The 17612-nt window shown below is 47.7% G+C and overlaps 1 protein-coding gene across 1 annotated transcript in view; it reads right to left on the reverse strand.

Annotated features, from left to right (window-relative positions):
* The window catches only part of Usp12 (ubiquitin specific peptidase 12), a 54643-nt gene extending 38617 nt beyond the window's left edge, over window positions 1-16026 (reverse strand). Inside the window, exon 1 of the mRNA XM_021163215.1 lies at window positions 15635-16026. Coding sequence (XP_021018874.1) covers window positions 15635-15682 — 48 coding nt within the window. The 5' untranslated portion in view covers window positions 15683-16026. The remainder of the gene's footprint in view (window positions 1-15634) is intronic.
* Window positions 16027-17612: the final 1586 nt, after the last annotated feature.

Below are 17612 nucleotides of genomic sequence, written 5' to 3' on the forward strand. Positions count from 1 at the left end.
AAAAAAAAAAAAAAAAAAATGCATTACAAAACTACAGAATGAGAGAAAAAAGTTAACAGCAAAAAGTACTTGATTTTAAGAGTATGGGGTACTAGAGAGATAGCTCAGTGGTTAAGAGCACCTCTGACCCCTCAGAGGAATCCAGTCTGGGTCATGAACCCACGTGGCAGCTCACAATGGTCTCTCTCTCTACAACACCCTCTTCTAGCATCCTCCAGCACTGCATACACGTGGTACACTAACATACAGACAAAACACTCAGACACAGAAAATAAACACATCTGTAACAGTAACTGAAAACGAGTAGAAGGTTGAGTGTGGTGGTACACAGCAGCAATCCAAACACTTGGGAGGCTAAGGCAGGAAAGCTCTGAGTTCGAGGCCACCCTATCTGCAGAGCAAGACTGTTCCAAAACCTAACTATCAGAAAGAGAGCTAGCTTTCTACCTGAGATCCACTCAAGAAGCAAAGATGGATGCCGATGCTCACATCAGGTCTGGAAGGGTCCCCCACCAGGGTCACCTCAGGCTAGGTGACCCACCTTAGATAAACCTTTCAGGAAATCCTCTCAGAGAAGACCAGGGGTTTATCTCATGCATCCTGTCAAGCTGACTCCCAAGATCAACCTCCACACTCACAATACACAGGGAGGACAGAGATGCAGGTAGCAGAAAGCTGCCGTGAAAACTAGATGCTGTCTACTAACACTAGATGTGAACCGGTTGGTCACACCATTAAACTAAAGGTGGAGGTTATCAGACTAAATCAAATAGAAATCCCAAGCTGGGGAGATGACTCACTGGTTAGGTGGACTTGCTGTGTAAGCGTGAGTCCCAGAGTACGGACCTCTAGCACCCACAGAAAAGCCACTCAAGGCCATAAGCAAACCTGGAGCCCGAGCCCTGGGGAAGCTGACAGGGTGTGGCTGGGCAGCCAGCCAGCCCAGCAGAAAATCAGTGAGTTCCAAGTTCATCAAGAGGCTGCATCTCAGCAGAGTGAGGTGCAGTGACAGAAGAGGCCTCCACCCAGCACACACTGTACGCACACACTCACACACCACATTCACACACACAAGAAAACAGATCCCGCACCAGGCACAACTGCAGGCTTGTCGTCTAGCTACTGGGGAGGCTGAGGCAGGACTGAGACTCAAGAGTTCCAGGCCAGCTTCAGCTACACAGACAAAGAAGAAAAGGAGAAAGCAGTTTTCAAAGTTCACACAACCAATCTCCAACAAAGCACTAGCAAATGAAGCCCATCAGCAGTCCAGAAGAGCCATGCGCCAGTGGCCCACCAGAGTTATCCCAAGAACGCAAGGGCAGTCTGACCACCTAAAACTAATTCCTATAATACAGCATGCTAACTGAATTTAAGTAAAATTGCGTGCTCATTTCAGTAGACAAGTGACACCTTTTCACAACCAAGAAAAACACACAAACCCACCAGAACAGAATCCAGAAGACGTTCTCAACCTGGTAATACGGAGACTGCTCACCTGTTTGCCAAAGTGTTTGCCACGTGCACAGAGACATGCCTGTGATCCCCAGAACCCAAGTGAAAAGGCTAAGAATGGTAACATGTCTGCAATTGCAGCCCCCACCCGAGAGGCTACACTAGCAGAGTCCTGGGCCACCCACCTTGATTTCTGAGTCAAGGTCTCTCACTGGCCTGGGGCTTGCCAGTCATGCTAGGCTGACTCTTGATAGACACTTGAAGAGATCTGTGGCCTAGACACACACACACACACACACACACAAAAGAAACACCCATAAAAATTCAACAGCAGAGCTGCAGAGATGGCTCAGCAGTTAAAGAGCACTGACTACACTTTCAGAGGCCCTGGGTTCAATTCCCAGCAACCACATGGTATCTCACAACCATCTGTAATGGGATCTGATCCCCTCTTCTGGTGTGCCTGAAGACAGCTACAGTGCACTCACATACATTAAATAAATAAATAAATCCTTAAAAAAACCTTCACTGTGAAAGGAAGAATTGGTCTGTCTGTATCCACACAGCCTGGTCTCATACCACGAGTCTTAAGCCAATACAAGAGTTGCTGGAACAAATGGGCTCTGAGGAGCTGGGCATAAGACATAAGACTGCTTATTTCTACATCTTTTGCACTCAACAATCTTTAATAAGACCACAATTTCGTCAAAACCACCCAAATACACCAGAATCATAGGGAAAAGAGTGATTTATACTCTCCAAACTCTTAAAATTACTGAAAAAATTAAAGGATATTGAGGGGAACAGGGAAAAAAAAACGCACCCACACTGTATCAGAAATCTGATAGCAACACTCCACAATCAATGCAAGCCCTTATCAGAATTCCAGCCAATTGTTTATAGACATTGATAAGCTGCTTCTAAAACCCATGCAGAATTAACATAAGACCCAAAAGAGTCAACTGTGATCAGGAAAAGAACAAAGTCTGAGAACCCCCACTTCCTGATTTCAAAACTCACTTCAAAGCACCCATAATCAAAGCAGTAACACTAGAGGAAAGTCACATGAGCAAGTCGAGGAAACAGAGCTGAGGTTTCAGCTGGAGTGGAGGCTGTCACCCTGGCATCTGTGAGGTCATCCTCTACTTAAGTTTGAAGACAGCCTTGACACCGTTTCAAAAACATGGAACAACACAGAAGCCAAGATCCCAGCTATAAACCCACATATTCCTCCATTTCTGTTTGCTTTCAGCAAGGGTGCTAAGGCCATCCAATGGAAAATAGGCTGTACATGTGTGCGCATGCATGTGCGTGTGTGATGGGAAAGTGTGAACTACACCACACACGTGTAAAGGACGGAGCAGAGTCAGTTCTCACCTTTACAAGGATTCCAGGGACGGAATGCTGACCACCAGGCGTGATGGTAAAGGCCTTTCCTGCTGAGCCTCCTCACGGGCCCTGACCCAGCAACTCTAAGAAGATACCCAACGTGACGGAGAAGACAGGACCACCCAAAAACTTGCTGTCCTGACTCATAGCAGCATTTATCCACCCAAAGGCACAAACAACTCAAAACCATCAATGAACACACAGATAAAACATGTGACATAAGTACAGTAGATAACACATCCATTAAAGGTGACAGAATACAGGTACATCTTGTAGCACAGAGGGATCCTGAAAATGATACAAAGGGCATAGAGTCGGTCACAGTAGGCACAGATAATATGCAAATGGTAGCTGTCTGGAAGGGAGGAGAGTGGGAAAGGAGGTGCAGATGGCTGCTGAAGGGAATACCTTCTGAGATGGAGAAATATCTGACAACTGACGTGAATATGCTAAACCACTCAACTGTATCTGAATGTTTTAAGAGCTGGGCCTGGTGACACAGACTTGTAAGGCTTGTAATCCTGGCTAGTATAGGCTGAGGCAGGAGAGTGGTAAATTCAAGGCCAGCTTTCACAACTCAGACCTTGCTCAAAATAAAACAGTAGGAAGAAGGCTGGATTTGGGGGTTGGGTGGCAGACATGTAAGAATCAGGAGTCCAAGGCCATCCTCAGCGGCACATAGACTTCTAGGCCAGCATAGGTTACACACAAGACCCTGCCTTCAAAAAGAAATAATAAAGATGCCCATCCCAGATGCATGTAGGAGATGTAACACTGTGAGAGAGTGCAGTACGAGGAAGGCAGAAGGGCTAGCTAGGATCAATACCCCATAAACAAAGAACAATGGCTTTAAGAAAGAATATGGACACTGACCGTCCAATGAGGCGCTACAGACAATGTATGTAAGGCTTACTGGGTCCAAACTCAAATGCAGTTTTACTCTTCAATATAAACTTAGCTGTGTCCACACGGTGCAGCTCCTCACAGTTATATAGACAGTAAAAGTGACTGAAAGTTCCATGAACTCTAGACTCAAAAATGGGGTTGACAAGAGTGGCCCCCTTGCTTCCAACATGAGAAGCTATCCATCACCCGCAAGCTGGCACAGCTTCAGATCCTGCAACCTGGCCCCTCACAACTCACTCTCGGGAGCACCCACCCGTCAACACTGCGGTTAGAGCCGAGGCTCACCTCGAAGCGTGGCCGGCCACGTGTACCTAGTGAACAGGAAGCACTCTCGGCCTTATCCGGCTCTCACACACACATCTGGTGGTTTTCCTCTCACCCCCTCAGTATGTTTTTCCCCTTGTCCTCTCATATTCTGCTGAATTTCTTCTAGACTTACAAGGAAAATGAGAAAAATTAGGTTGCTAACCGTCCCTATTTTTGCCTCATCCTAGCCAGTAGCTTTACTGAGATTCTAAATCTAATCCTAACAGTCCGTTGATAAAATTAGGGAGACATGAGGAGCCCCTTACTCCCGCTGGCTGAAAATATCTCAACCTTTAGAAGCATGCTTGCAGTCGAACGCCTGCCATCCGTCCATGTAGAGCACGTCTGGAGGCTCTCCCTGGAGCGGCCTGGCCTGCCCCTCTTCTGTCTCACTGACCCACCCGCACTCTTGGGACTGTAGCCTTCAAGATGACCCTCCAGCCACCTTACAGTCCCATTCACTGGGCAAAGGTCCTTACCAGACAGTGCTGCTGCATGCCTTTAACCTGGCACTAAGGAGGCGTTCCAGGCCAGCCTGGGCTACACAGAGAAACCCTGTCTCAAAGCAACAAACAAAACAGTTCAAAACACTCTTTTAGATTTACTTTTACTTTATTTTATAAATATGAGTGTTTTGTGGCGTGTATGTGTGTGTACCATGTGTGAACCTAGTGCCTTTGGAGAGAAAAAAAAAAATCACTGGATGCCACAGAACTGGAGTTCTGGGACGTTATGAGATGCCACGGAGGTGCTGGGAACTGAATCCAGGCCTCTGAAAGAGCAGCCAGTGTTCTCAATGAGAGCCATCTCTCCAGGCCCTATGAAAACATTTTTAATGTTTTAAATCCTTTGTGTAATGCAACTTCAAAAGCCACAAACTATATATAGTTGTGGCTAAGACATTTCAATGTGACTCTCCTCCCTTAACATGTATTCAGTCTGTATCAAAACATTTCCTTAATACATTCTAGCTCTCTATTCACAGTGATTTGTTCTACAGTTCTTTTAATCAGTGTAATCAACAATCCCAGCTTCAGGACGAGAGAGATGTCTCGGTGCTTCATCACCCCAGAGGAACTCCAGGGAACTAAATTCTCTCTCCTGGCGTCTGTGGGCAGCTGCACACATTAAAACAGACACACATATATAAAAATAAAATCTTTAATTTAGAAAATAACAGTAGGGGTGGCACAAGCCTTTAATCCCAGCACTTGGTAAGCAGAGGCAAGTGGATCTTTGAGTTTGAGGCCAGCCTGGTCTACAGAGGGAGGGAGTTCCAGGACAGCCAGGGAAAGCTACACAGAGACTGTGCTGGGAATCCCAGCTTCACCTGAGCAGAGGAACTGGACAGAATGGGGGAGAACGGTCTGAAGAGGCACAGGGCTGTGTCTCCAGATGCCACCGCCTGTCATAAGATTTCAAAGTAAAAGCTGCAGCCAGACCACGCTGTATACCTATGACCCACTCCGCCCACTCCATGACCCCTCGAGATACAGATTTTGCATTTGCTTACAGATTCTAGAAGCTGACTCCCTCAGTAGACTAAGCTAGGTATCCGGACTCAAAGAACCGCTCATTTGCAATGCTTGTAAAAGAGCTCAAACACTCAGCCCATCCTACATGAGCCTGTGCTACAGTCCTCAGAACACACTATGGTAGCAGAAAAGAAAAGCTCACCCCCAACCCGTGTCACACTCTAATCCCCAGAGTATGTAATACCACGCTACAGGGCAAGGGGAAATTAAGGTTGCATAAGGGCTTAAAGTTGCTAAAATCAAATGGCCTTGGTTTGGAGATTACCCTGGATTATCCAAATGGGCCTCCCCCCAACCCCCAGGTGTCAATGACTGACAGGAAACTAGTATCTGAGGGATGTAAGAGTGACCAGACACAGAAGCGACCTAAAGACACAGAAGCTGAGGTCAGGGAACATGGGAAGCCTCTAAGGTAGAAAAGGCAAAACAAAACAAAACAACAACAAAATTGAGCTCCCCAGACCCTCCAAAAGAATAATCTCTCTAACACCCATTCAAAGTTCTGGCGTCCAGAGTGCGCAGTAAGAGACGGGTTGCTGTGAGCATACAGATGTGGCTAGAACTGTGCTGTTTATAGGAGCCACTGGAAATTAACGTATACACAAATGTTTTGGTTTGTTGTAAACATTACATATAGAAACAAATGCATTCTAATATAAAAACTAAAGTACTCGGCTCATCTTTCTGAATTACATATTTAAAAACCTGAAGTAAACTTTTTAAACAAATAGGTTTAATAAATATGTAACCTCAAAATGTTTGCTTTAAAAAACAGAAACGTGCTGGATGTGGTGGCACACCCCTTTAATCCTAGCACTCGCAAGACAGAGGCAGAGGGATCTCTCTGATGAGGACAGCCTGGTCTACACAGTGAGTTCTAGGAGAGCTAAGACTATGTGGAGAAACCTTGCTCAAAAAGAGAAAGAGAAAAAAAGAAAGGAGGAAGAGGAAAAGGAGGGGAAGGAAGGAAGGAAGGAAGGAAGGAAGGAAGGAAGGAAGGAAGGAAGGAAGGAAGGAAGGAAGGAAGGACGGAAGGATCATGCAGTGTACATACTCTGACGGTCTTGTAGTTCACTGAATCTGCACTGGAGCCTCTGTGCTCATTCACACACTTGATTATGTTGGAAGTGTTTAACTTTTTAAAAACTATTTCATACCATAAAAATATGGAGCACGTCACAAACTTGTACCGGATCTTTGCCCAGGGATGGTGCCAATCTTCATAAAGCGAAAAAACCAACCACAAATCCTTGCAATATCAGCAAAGGAGAGAACAGAAGCAAAGCATGGGCTGCAGAGATGGCTCAACAGTTAAAAGCACTTGCTGCCCCTTTAGGGGACCTAGTGCCATTTCTGGCACCCATATGGCAGCTCACAACCATTTTTAACTCTAGTTTGGGAGGAAGGGATGTCTGATGCCCTCTTCTAGCCCACAGGGGTACTGCATGCATGTGGTTCACAGATAAACACTCACACACTTAAAATAAATACCTTACTAATTTAAAAGTCTAGAAAAAAAAGAAAATTTCTTCAACGTCATAAGGGACAGACACAGACACAGAAACAAACACAGACACTCACCCACAGAGCAGAAGACCGTCCGTCCTGCCAAGTGTCCGGCTGTAAGCGCTTTCTACTACTAAGAAGGCGTCACTTTACCCTCTGCGGGCCCCAGGACTTCCTTTATGGCTTACCTGACCCACACAGGCACTTCTAACTTGAGTTAGTGATGTTCTCTTTTCAGATACCCTTGAGAGAGCCCAGAGGCCAACACTGTACACATTAACCCACCTTCTACAACCTCAGCCCTTTTAAACGCGTTATTAGCACTTGGACTTGGCAGACGTCAGAAGTCGACTGCTCGTGGGCTGGAGACGAAGCTCCATTAGTAAAGTGCTTGCCTAGCATTCACAACGTCCTGGGTTCAATCCCCACAGAAACCCAGCACAGACTCCTAGCCTGTAGTTCTAGCACTCAAGAGGAAGGCGCAATAGGATCAGAGCTCAGAAAAACGCCAGCAAGATGGCTCAGTGAGTTAAGACACTTGCTGCAGAGCCTCAATCCCCCAAACACAGAAGAACCAAGTCTGCGTGGTTGTTCCCTGACCTACACACATGCACCGTGACATGTGTTCATGCATACACATAGATAAACTTTTTTTAATTAAAAAAATAGTGCAAAGGTCATCCTCAGGTGCCACATCCCAGGTCAGCAGGGATGCAAGCGAACCTACAAAAAAAAAGCAACCCGTCTCTTACTGCGGACTCTGGACGCCAGAACTTTGAATGGGTGTTAGAGAGATTATTCTTTTGGAGGGTCTGGGGAGCTCAATTTTTGTTGTTGTTTTGTTTTGTTTTGCCTTTTCTACCTTAGAGGCTTCCCATGTTCCCTGACCTCAGCTTCTGTGTCTTTAGGTCGCTTCTGTGTCTGGTCACTCTTACATCCCTCAGATACTAGTTTCCTGTCAGTCATTGACACCTGGGGGTTGGGGGGAGGCCCATTTGGATAATCCAGGGTAATCTCCAAACCAAACCATTTGATTTGCCCATGCCCGGGCATAGTGGTCCACGCCTTTGATCACAGCACTCAGGAGGCAGAGGCAGGAGGATCTCTGTAAGTTTAAGGGCAGGGCAGCCAGGGGTACAAAGAAAGACCCCGTCTCAAAAAAACAACAACAACAAAAAAGGTTAATTCTTTCCCTGTATCAGCAAAAGAACCAAGCTAAAATATCTTACTGTAAATGTTTTTTAGAAACTGTTTAGCACCTCAGCCAGCCAGTTCACATCACACTGTACCGTCGGCAATCTGGGTTTTCAGTTTTCCCCTAAGACAGGGTCTCAATACAGAGCTCAAGTTGGCCTGCTGCTAAAGCTGGTGATCCTCCTGCCTCAGCCTCCCAGGTGCTTACAGGCCCACAGAACCACACCCACTTCAGTTTTTATTGTTTTCTTCCAAAACCAAATCTTTACATCATTCCTGCCTCCTTCTATTCAAACTCTGTGCACATTACACAATCATCTATATGAATTGTATGCATGTTAAACACTCAGATCTCTCAAGAATTCCCCACAACATTGATTCTGAGTATTCAAATGAGTGGCCTACATTCACATCTAGGACTTAATTATGTTTTTTTCCAACACCTCGAGGTAACATATAGGTATTTAAGTAATCTTCAACCCAAGAGACAAAGTACCTACTAATAATAGGTGTATCCCAAAGCAACAAAACAGGGCTCTAGGGAGGATGGGCAACCAGGCAGCTGAGTGTGAGATACAACCTGAGCTTCTAGCTGGAGAACTACATGCTGGAGGAAGGCTAAGGCTGGCTGAAACAGACATGCCTGCTCTGATTCAAGGATGGTGTTCCGTCGTATTTAAAATATTTAGGCTGGATGCTGGGGTGACAGAGCATAGGGTTAGCATGTGCTTAGCATGTACAATCACTGCCTTCAACCCGCAACCTGGTAATAAATAAATAAATAAACATCACTCTGTCTCCTCACACAGTGCTCTCAAGCTGTCTGAACCTCTAAGATAGACCGGGGCGCCCAGTCAGTCACTGCTGTCCCCAAACCAGAAGAAGATGATCACTTTCATTCTTAGCTTTAATGTCATCATTTGATTTAAATGTGGGTGAATGTCCTCAGAGGCAGCTGCTGCTAATAACTAGTGATGGATGGATGAACTGGTAAGTTCAGACTCCAGCAAGTGTTTGCTGGGCTCTGAGATTCACCAGGGCAACACAAACACCATAAACCCGGCAGGAGCCAGGGGAAGCAGCGGGAGCAGGGCACCCCTCCGAGCGAGTGCAGGTTGTCATTGTCTAAAGACACAGTTCACAGTTAGGGAATGAATGCAGACCCTTAAACAAGGGAACCAATGCAAGTGCATGCTTTTCTTTCCAAAAGTACAGGCGAAAACGGTGTCCAAATTAGAAAGCCAGGTGTGGGGGTGCAGAGCTGGGACCCTGCACATCCAGCTCTCAGGGGCTGAAACGCACTGGTCAGGCTAGAAGCATCTCAGGGCTATACACCAGACCCTATCTCAAAGGCCCAAACCCGAACAAACAAAGTGTCAAGGGTGCAGCTTAGTGTAGAGTGCGTGCCTCCCACCGACGAGGTCCAGAGGCTGGGGTTAGTAAATAGCTCTTTGGATCAGTCTGATGGTAACAAAGTACTGAGGTCACTAACCTGCAGTGAAGACGTGAAGGGGAGGAAATGTGTATTTACTGTGGGCTGTAATTCTGCATAAAGTCTGGAACACTAAAAAGATGCTAGGAAAACCAAACAAGACTATGAGCTGCCAACGTGAGCACAGACAGCATCATCACATCGGTTACAACTTCTCAAGGGACGAGACCTCAACTTTACAGCTAAAGGAAACCATGCAATGCTCACCAAAAACTGTCTAACTTGGGCCAGCAAGATGGCCCTCTGTATGTAAAGGTGCCTGTCACCCAGTCTGACAATCCAAGTTCAATCCCCAGAACCCACCTACATATGAGGGGACATGCTCACCATGGCACATACACTTACATGCATATCATGGACACGCAGATGATCGTTTTCTTAATTAAAAGAAATGTCTGACTCAATCCTTGTATTCACAGATGACAAAAAAAAACAGTTCAGAATTATAAGAAAACTATTCCCCACACATACATCTAAATGTCAAAATCTGGGCTCCAATGTACCTCTCTTATTATTGCATGATGCAGAATAAAATACATAATAAAACAGCCTACTGAGTTTCTGCAAGTGACCACTAAAAGAGAAACATCCCCACCCCCAATGTGGTTAAACCTCAAGAGTTTCTGGAACGATAAGAAATGCACACATGATTAGTCTTTCCTGAGACTATGGTAAGCTGCATTAGTAGAATTAACATCACTTTACAGGCAAGAAGAAGGGAATGTGGTCAGGAACCAGGAAACAACCTCATCTGCAGTGGCTTGGTCTTTAAAGGCATAGAACTCAAAAAAAAAAAGCCTTGCGTGAGAGCGGCTGAAGTGCAGTGATTCAGTGTCAGAAACTAACCAAGTGGATCAGGACTGGGTGGTCATTAACCAACTCGGGATTCCTAGAATAAGATTATCGAGAGGTGGAAGAAGACACCAGAAAGGCCACATGGCATGAAGCAAGGCCACCTTATGGACCCCAGTGAGCTGTTTCACTCCAGGTTCAGCAAAGCACCTTTACTTGTGCAAGTGTCTTAGACATAATTTCATGCCTAGTAACTATATCTATCACTTTACCCTCTCCTACAGCAGGGTTGTCAAAGTATGGGTTGCAACCCCCACTGATGTTGTATAATGGATTGCCTGCATATCAGATATTTACATTACGATTCATAACAGTAGCAAAATTACAGTTATGATGCAGCAATAAAATAATTTTATGGGTGGGAATCACCCCAGCATGAGGAACTATATTAAAGGTCTCGCATCAGGAGAGAACCATTGCTCTGATCCCATAAACACATAACCTGCTGGCCACCTAATTACCCACCCCTGTGACCCAGTCATCTTGCCGAATTATCTTAAAACATTCAACTCTCCGTGCTTATTGGTCAACTTTTGAAACAATCATGATAGTGACTGCTGGGAAGACTGAACTGTCGCCTACAGTCAGGTTTGGGGAGCGGGGCAGAAAACAGGTTTATGGAATACACAGCCCAAGGCTCAGCTTCTTGGGTCTCCAGTCCATGATCCCATAACTGAACTAGGGACAGCTGTGACAAACTGGGCAAGCTTCAAGGGTTTGTGAATGAACAATCACCCAAAATTAATTCCAAAATCAAACATCAGGCTTCATTAGAAAGCAAGCTAATGAAGACACATTGCAAAAAAAAAAACAACAAACAAACAAACAAACAAACAAAACTAAGGACTATGGCTCCCAAGTTCTCTCCTCTGCCTCCACATAAATGAATTTTGATTTGGATCAGGACAGAACATCTAAGAGTTTCTTAAATGTCCCTAAACGTCCTTCTGCCATTTCTCACTACATGTTTTATGGGAAACAGTTTCTCACCAGAGACATAAAATTAAACTATCAATTCTGATGACTGCAGAAAGGAAGCACACCAAGAATGGAGGAACCTTCCTTTAATCTCATAGCTCGATTGGCAAGTGGAGGCAGGAGATTCAGGAGTTCTCCAAACACAGAAAGGAGTAAGCAGGGTGGAGGGCGGGCGGAACACAGAGGAAAGGAAGGCAAGGCAGTGGCCTGCTCATTTCTCCACATTCCTTCAGATAAAGCCGAAAGCTTAAGTTTTAGGGCTGTGCCCCTCCTTTCTGGAATGACGCTAAGCTGCATGCCCACACACGCATACTAGCCCAGCAGCAAGACAAGGCAAGGGAGCCAGCTTTACCTGAGACGGCTACAATAAGTGCTTTATGGTTTTCTCGTCAGAGTCCAGTACAACCTAGCACCTACCTTGTGGCATTGACTTCACTCACACCCACACTCACTTGTGCACGCGCTCGAGCACACACACACCTCCTGCCAAGCTAGCAGCCAAGCCAGTGCCATCTCAAGCTGAGAAGCCGCTCACCTCCTTGTTTCTGCTCTATCCAATCTCCCTCCCAATAAATCTTTCCCAACCCGGACTCCCACAACCAGAGACAGCGGCCAGTTTCTGCCAGTGCTACAAACTCCCAGTGGGCAGCCCTGGTCTCCGGAAGACATCCTGGACACCTGGATTAGCTGCGGGATGCTGCTGACTTCCAACCAGGGCCCTCTGCTGTTCGCTGATTACTAAGTACAGAACTCAGCAGTTCATGAGCCACACTGCACCAGGCTGTGAGAGCAGGAATCTCCTAAGGAGCAGCCGCACACCAAGCTGAAGGTGTGCTAGAGTGGCCGGTAGGGAAGCGATTCTGGAGGCACGCTCAGGACAGTCTGAAGACAGGTACTCTCTGAGCCAGGCTACAACACCAAGACAAACACATCACACTCATTTTCACACAAAGGCAGAACAGTGATCTGAATCAAGGCCTATCTGAAGACTTATTTGTAATCTATTTCACCCAATAAAGCTACTGCAGGCTTGCTCTGCACCTTATTTTGACAAGTGAAAAAATTATGTAAACTTCCACACTTAACAGAATAAAATTTCAATTCATCTCAAGTGTTTCTCTGTTTCTGACCTGCTGACGTGCTGACGCATCCATTTCTGAGTCCCCTTCCCTCCACTGTTCCACAGCTTCACTCAGCCTTCCCCCTACTTCAAACTCACCATGTGAGTAAATGAAGGCCTCTTTGCACTGTATGAAGATGTTAGTGCTCCAATCAAATGGCATAAATAAATGTAAGTTTTTCACTTTAACCCCCTCAGTCTAAACCTGGTGTGATGATGGTGCATGCCTGATATCTCAGTGACTGGGAAGTGGAGGCAGGAGAATCATGAGTTCAAGGCCAGCCACCACTACATACCAAATTCAAACGCAGCGTGACCTACAGAAGACCCTGTTTCAAAACTACAGCAAAGATGGAAATCAAACAAACAAACAACGCCCCCACCATGAACTACTGAAAGGTAAGGTGGACCATAGACAGCACAGTACTCCCGAGATCACAAAAGTCCTGTGCAACTGTCTAAGGCAGGGTGTTGTTCGGGTCAGGTGACCTGCTGAAGAGAGTTACTCACTCACTGGAGAGTTCACATTCCAAGCAAAACAGAACCTACAAGCAGGCTGTTTCTCATTTTCACTTTCTGTTCATTCTCAGAAGATGGACAGCAAGCTTCCTTACACTCAAAACTGCAAATCACTCTGATGCTCAGAACCTACTCCGGGAGGGTAGTAGGATTCATTCAAGTAAGAACACAGACACACCCAATCTTAATAGCACCTTTCTAACAGTCTCACTTTGGCCAGGCATGGATGCCTATGCATTTGCCAAAAAGCATACACACACCATGTGCAATTACTGCACCCGGGCAGAAGCCCTAAGGAGAGTGAGCTTGGGAGTGGACATCAGCCTCTCTCTGGATAGAGAACCCTGGCAGGGCTCTGTCCTCTGCTGCTCTTTTCTGGGGTTGTTTTGTGGAGGTTGGATTTGGGGGGGGGGGGGGAGGGCTGGGGGGGTGTTTGTTTGGTTTGGAAACAGGGTTTCTCTGTGTAGTCCTGGCTGTCCTGGAACTCACTTTGTAGACCAGGCTGGCTTCAAACTCAGAGATCTGCTTGTCTCTGCCTTGAGAGTGCCACCACCACGCCCTTTGTTGCTCTTATTTGAGTATGCTACATTATTACATACATGAGTATTGTCTCCCTCAAGTAGAATGTAAACACAAGAAAGTGGGCATTATCTTTGGTTAGGGAGGGGCAGTTCTTTTGACCCGAGGTCTTAGCTACACTTGCCTGGAAAGTGTGATCTTTCTGCACCCAAAGTCCTGGGCTAGAAGCATGCTATAAAAAGCCCTGCTGTGGGAACTGTCTGGATCACTGCAGTAGCCCCAGTTCCAGTCAGCGGGTGCGAGATGTATACTTGATGAAACTGAGTGAATGAACAGACTACAGGAATCACACCACTCCTGAAACCTTCGACTTTGTCAATGAACCATGACCCCAAAATACACGGAGCTCAGCAATCTGGCAAAATTATCACTATGAAAGATTCGATTATCCCATGTGGCATGTCTAATTAGCACAACCAATCCCAGTAACTGTAAATACAGCCCCCTTCTCAACACCAGGAAAGAAGAATTACCCACGCGGGAAAATGGATCCTTCAGTGATTCCATAATCTTAGGACTTTTTTGATGCTGTGGATTTTAAGTCCACTTATTCCACCCCTTTTTTTAAATACTGTTCCACAGAAAGTAGCAGATAGTCCACTTTTCCTACCTGATTCTCCACTCCTTACACACACACACACACACACACACACACACACACACAACCACAGATCACTTGCAGGTGGAAGATGGTTTGGAGAATCTCCTAGATGATTCTCCACTCCTTACACACACACACACACACACACAACCACAGATCACTTGCAGGTGGAAGATGGTTTGGAGAATCTCCTAGATACAACCCAGAACACAAAAACGGAGCTGAAGGGTGCAGGTCTTTGGTAAAGAACGCCAGACCCACATTGCAAAGAGTTAACTTTTTTCATTGATTCATAAAATCACAATCTCTACGTCGAAGTTCATAAAGGAGGTAATGGATTTGCTTTATCACGTGGGAAGCCGTGGTGCTTCTGGCAATGCACAAAAACACGTTTGGAACCCACCCGCGTTTTCGCTTTTTTCGGGGGAATCTTGTGTACTTCAACCCCACACAGCGGTGTCTGCTCTATTAAAGTAAACAAATGACAGGAAAGCGAATGCAGCTTTTCAAGATTAACACGGATTCCCAGAGACAAGGCTGCCATCTGGACGGACACAGGTTGGAAGCCGCAAGAGTTCCTTTCGCCTCTGAGAGTTGAAAATAAGAAAACATTTCAACAGCACTCTTAAAAGTTTCCACCTTCACACGCCCCCTTCCCGAGCCGGGGCCTGGGGCTCCACCTAACCCCAGGAGGAACTCCGCCAGGACTTCCGTTCTCCAGAAGGATCGAGACCCTTCCTTCCTGCCGCAGACCCCCGCCCTGCCCCGCGCAGCGCCCCAAGGAAATGCGTCCCTTCCCCTGGCCCAATCCCCTCGCTTCCCGGTACCAGTCCCCAGTTTAAAGTCCCGGCTCCAGCCCCAACCTCAGTCCACACCTCGAGTCCCCAAGTCCCCAACCCCAGTCTGCAGCCCTTACCCCCAACCCCGTCCCTGAGCCCCCAGGCCCTAGTCCCCAGCCACAGTCCCCGAGTCCCCGGTGCCCAGACCCAGAGCTCCCCGTCCTCAACTGCGACCCCGTGGTCAGGACCCAACCCCGAACCCCGGTCGGTCCTATCCCCAGTGCCCCGGCCCCGCCTGCCGTGTCCAGCACGCCTTCCCCGCGGCCACTCGGCCCCGCGCCCGGTCCGCCCGCACACGAACAGGCCCGCGGGCGGCGCCTCGAAGGCGGGGACCGGCCACCCGGGCCGCGCTGCCGCCGCACCTACCATGGTACAGATGGAGGCGAATTTGGAGACTGTCATTAGGATTTCCATCCGCCCGGCGCCATCTTCCAGACAGTCGCGGCGGGCGGGGGACGCGGGGAGCCGGGCCGCCCGCTCGCTCCGCAGCCCGCGGCCGCACCCGGAGCCGCCGCCGACCCACGCTTCTAGCCTGCTGGGCCGCCGCTGCCGTCGTCGCCGCGGGCGCTCAGGCTTCCTCCGGCCCAGCCCCCGCCCGCCGGCCGCCCGCCCGCCCCCGGCTCCGCCCCGGCGCACGGCGCAGCCGCCGCCTCAGGGCCCGCGCCTGCCCGGGAAGCCGCTCACAGCACACCCCGCCCAGCGCGCTGGGGAGCGAGCTCCGCGCAGGCCCTACCGCCCCGCCGACCTGGCAGCGTCCTTCCGCCCCGCCCGCCTCCGGCACCGCCACGCCCACCGCAGCTGTGCCACGCCCATGCTGCCCCGCCCTCCCACGGGGGGGGGGCGAGCCTGGGGAGGAAGGCTCCACCCAGTGCGCGTTGGGGCGGGGCGAGACCGGTGCGGCGTCGTTCCTGCAGATGGGTCCTAGCGCCGACGTGAAGCACTACCTTAGCTTGCAAGAGCCGGTCTTATGGGGATCGAGCCTTTGCTCTGTGACATCAAGCAGCCTTTAGAGCGACTGACAGACAGTTGAAACAGTAGACGGAGACCATGTTTGGGAAACTGGATGGGTTGGAAGGCAACCCCGCCAGAGTCCCAAGCACTTGGATGTTTTTCTGGGGTGAATCATCTGGGCCAAATTCCCTAAGAAAAGGCTAATTAGATAAAAAGACAAGATTTAACTCTATGAATTAGCAGTAGTGGGGGAGGAGAGGAAGGGGAGCCAATCCTGAATAACAGTGGGATACCAACTTGGAATTTGTAAGGGGGTGGGGGTAATGTCCCAAGTAAGAAGCCGGAAGCCAGTGTGTGAGGAGCACATAGACCGTGTTAGCTAGTGGATGAACGCTTCCTATTTTCTACCGGCAGAAAATATATAAAACTTCATAAATTACTACTTTAAAAAGCCTGTGATTTGTTTTGATTGGTGATCTGAGGGTGGGACCTTTTCTGCCTTCCACCCAACTCCCCACCACACCCGGTCTGTGGAACTTGGGGCCTAAATTCCGACGAAAGCTCTAAAATCTGATAAGCCTCACTTCATAGTCCAAAGCATTCAAGAGACCGAGAATTTGAACAAAATTTAGCCGAGAAACAGATTTCTGGTACATGAATACTGTTTCCATAGCAATTCCATTGTAAGCGTTGGGGGAGGGGAACACCCACTGAATACAGCTAAGTTCCTCCGGCAGCTGCCTGTTCTCCAGGTATCTACCTGCGTAGAGGCTAGGCCTCCCGCTTTTCTGTAGATACCACAGCAGGGGCTTGGACTCCGGTTTACACCAGTTCAGGTCTATGCAGTGTTTGTCGTGTCGCTCGCCTCTCTAGACTCCACAAGCATAGAGCATGGTCGTACAGCATCTATATTTTAAAGATCAGGATGGGGGCTGGACATATGGCTTAGTTGGCGAAGTGTTTGTGTAGTGTGTAGGTGTTCTGAGGTTTCATATCCTCAGCACTTCATTAATTCTAGTATGGTAAGGTCATCCTCAGCTATGTAATGAGTTCAAGACCAGCCTGGATCACTTGAGTCCTTGTCCCAAAAAAAAAATAAATGAATGGCCAGTCACTGGGTATTGTGACATGCATCTACAATCCCAGCACAGGAAACAGAGAAAGGTGAGTCTCTGTGAGTTCAAGGGCAGCCTGGACTAAATAGCAAGTCTACCGATCAGTCAGATCTATGCAGGGAGACCTGGTCTCAAAAATAAATAAAAGAGAATAAACAGCACATGTATGAAATTGTCAAAAAGAAATTAGCAAAAGCCAACGAGTAATTAATTAAAATGTTGAGCAAATAACACCCTCCAGCTGTCAGTGTGCCGCTTCAGAATTCCTGTCATAGGTT

This window comes from Mus caroli, chromosome 5 (genome assembly GCF_900094665.2).
Source record: "Mus caroli chromosome 5, CAROLI_EIJ_v1.1, whole genome shotgun sequence".
NCBI lineage: Eukaryota > Metazoa > Chordata > Mammalia > Rodentia > Muridae > Mus > Mus caroli.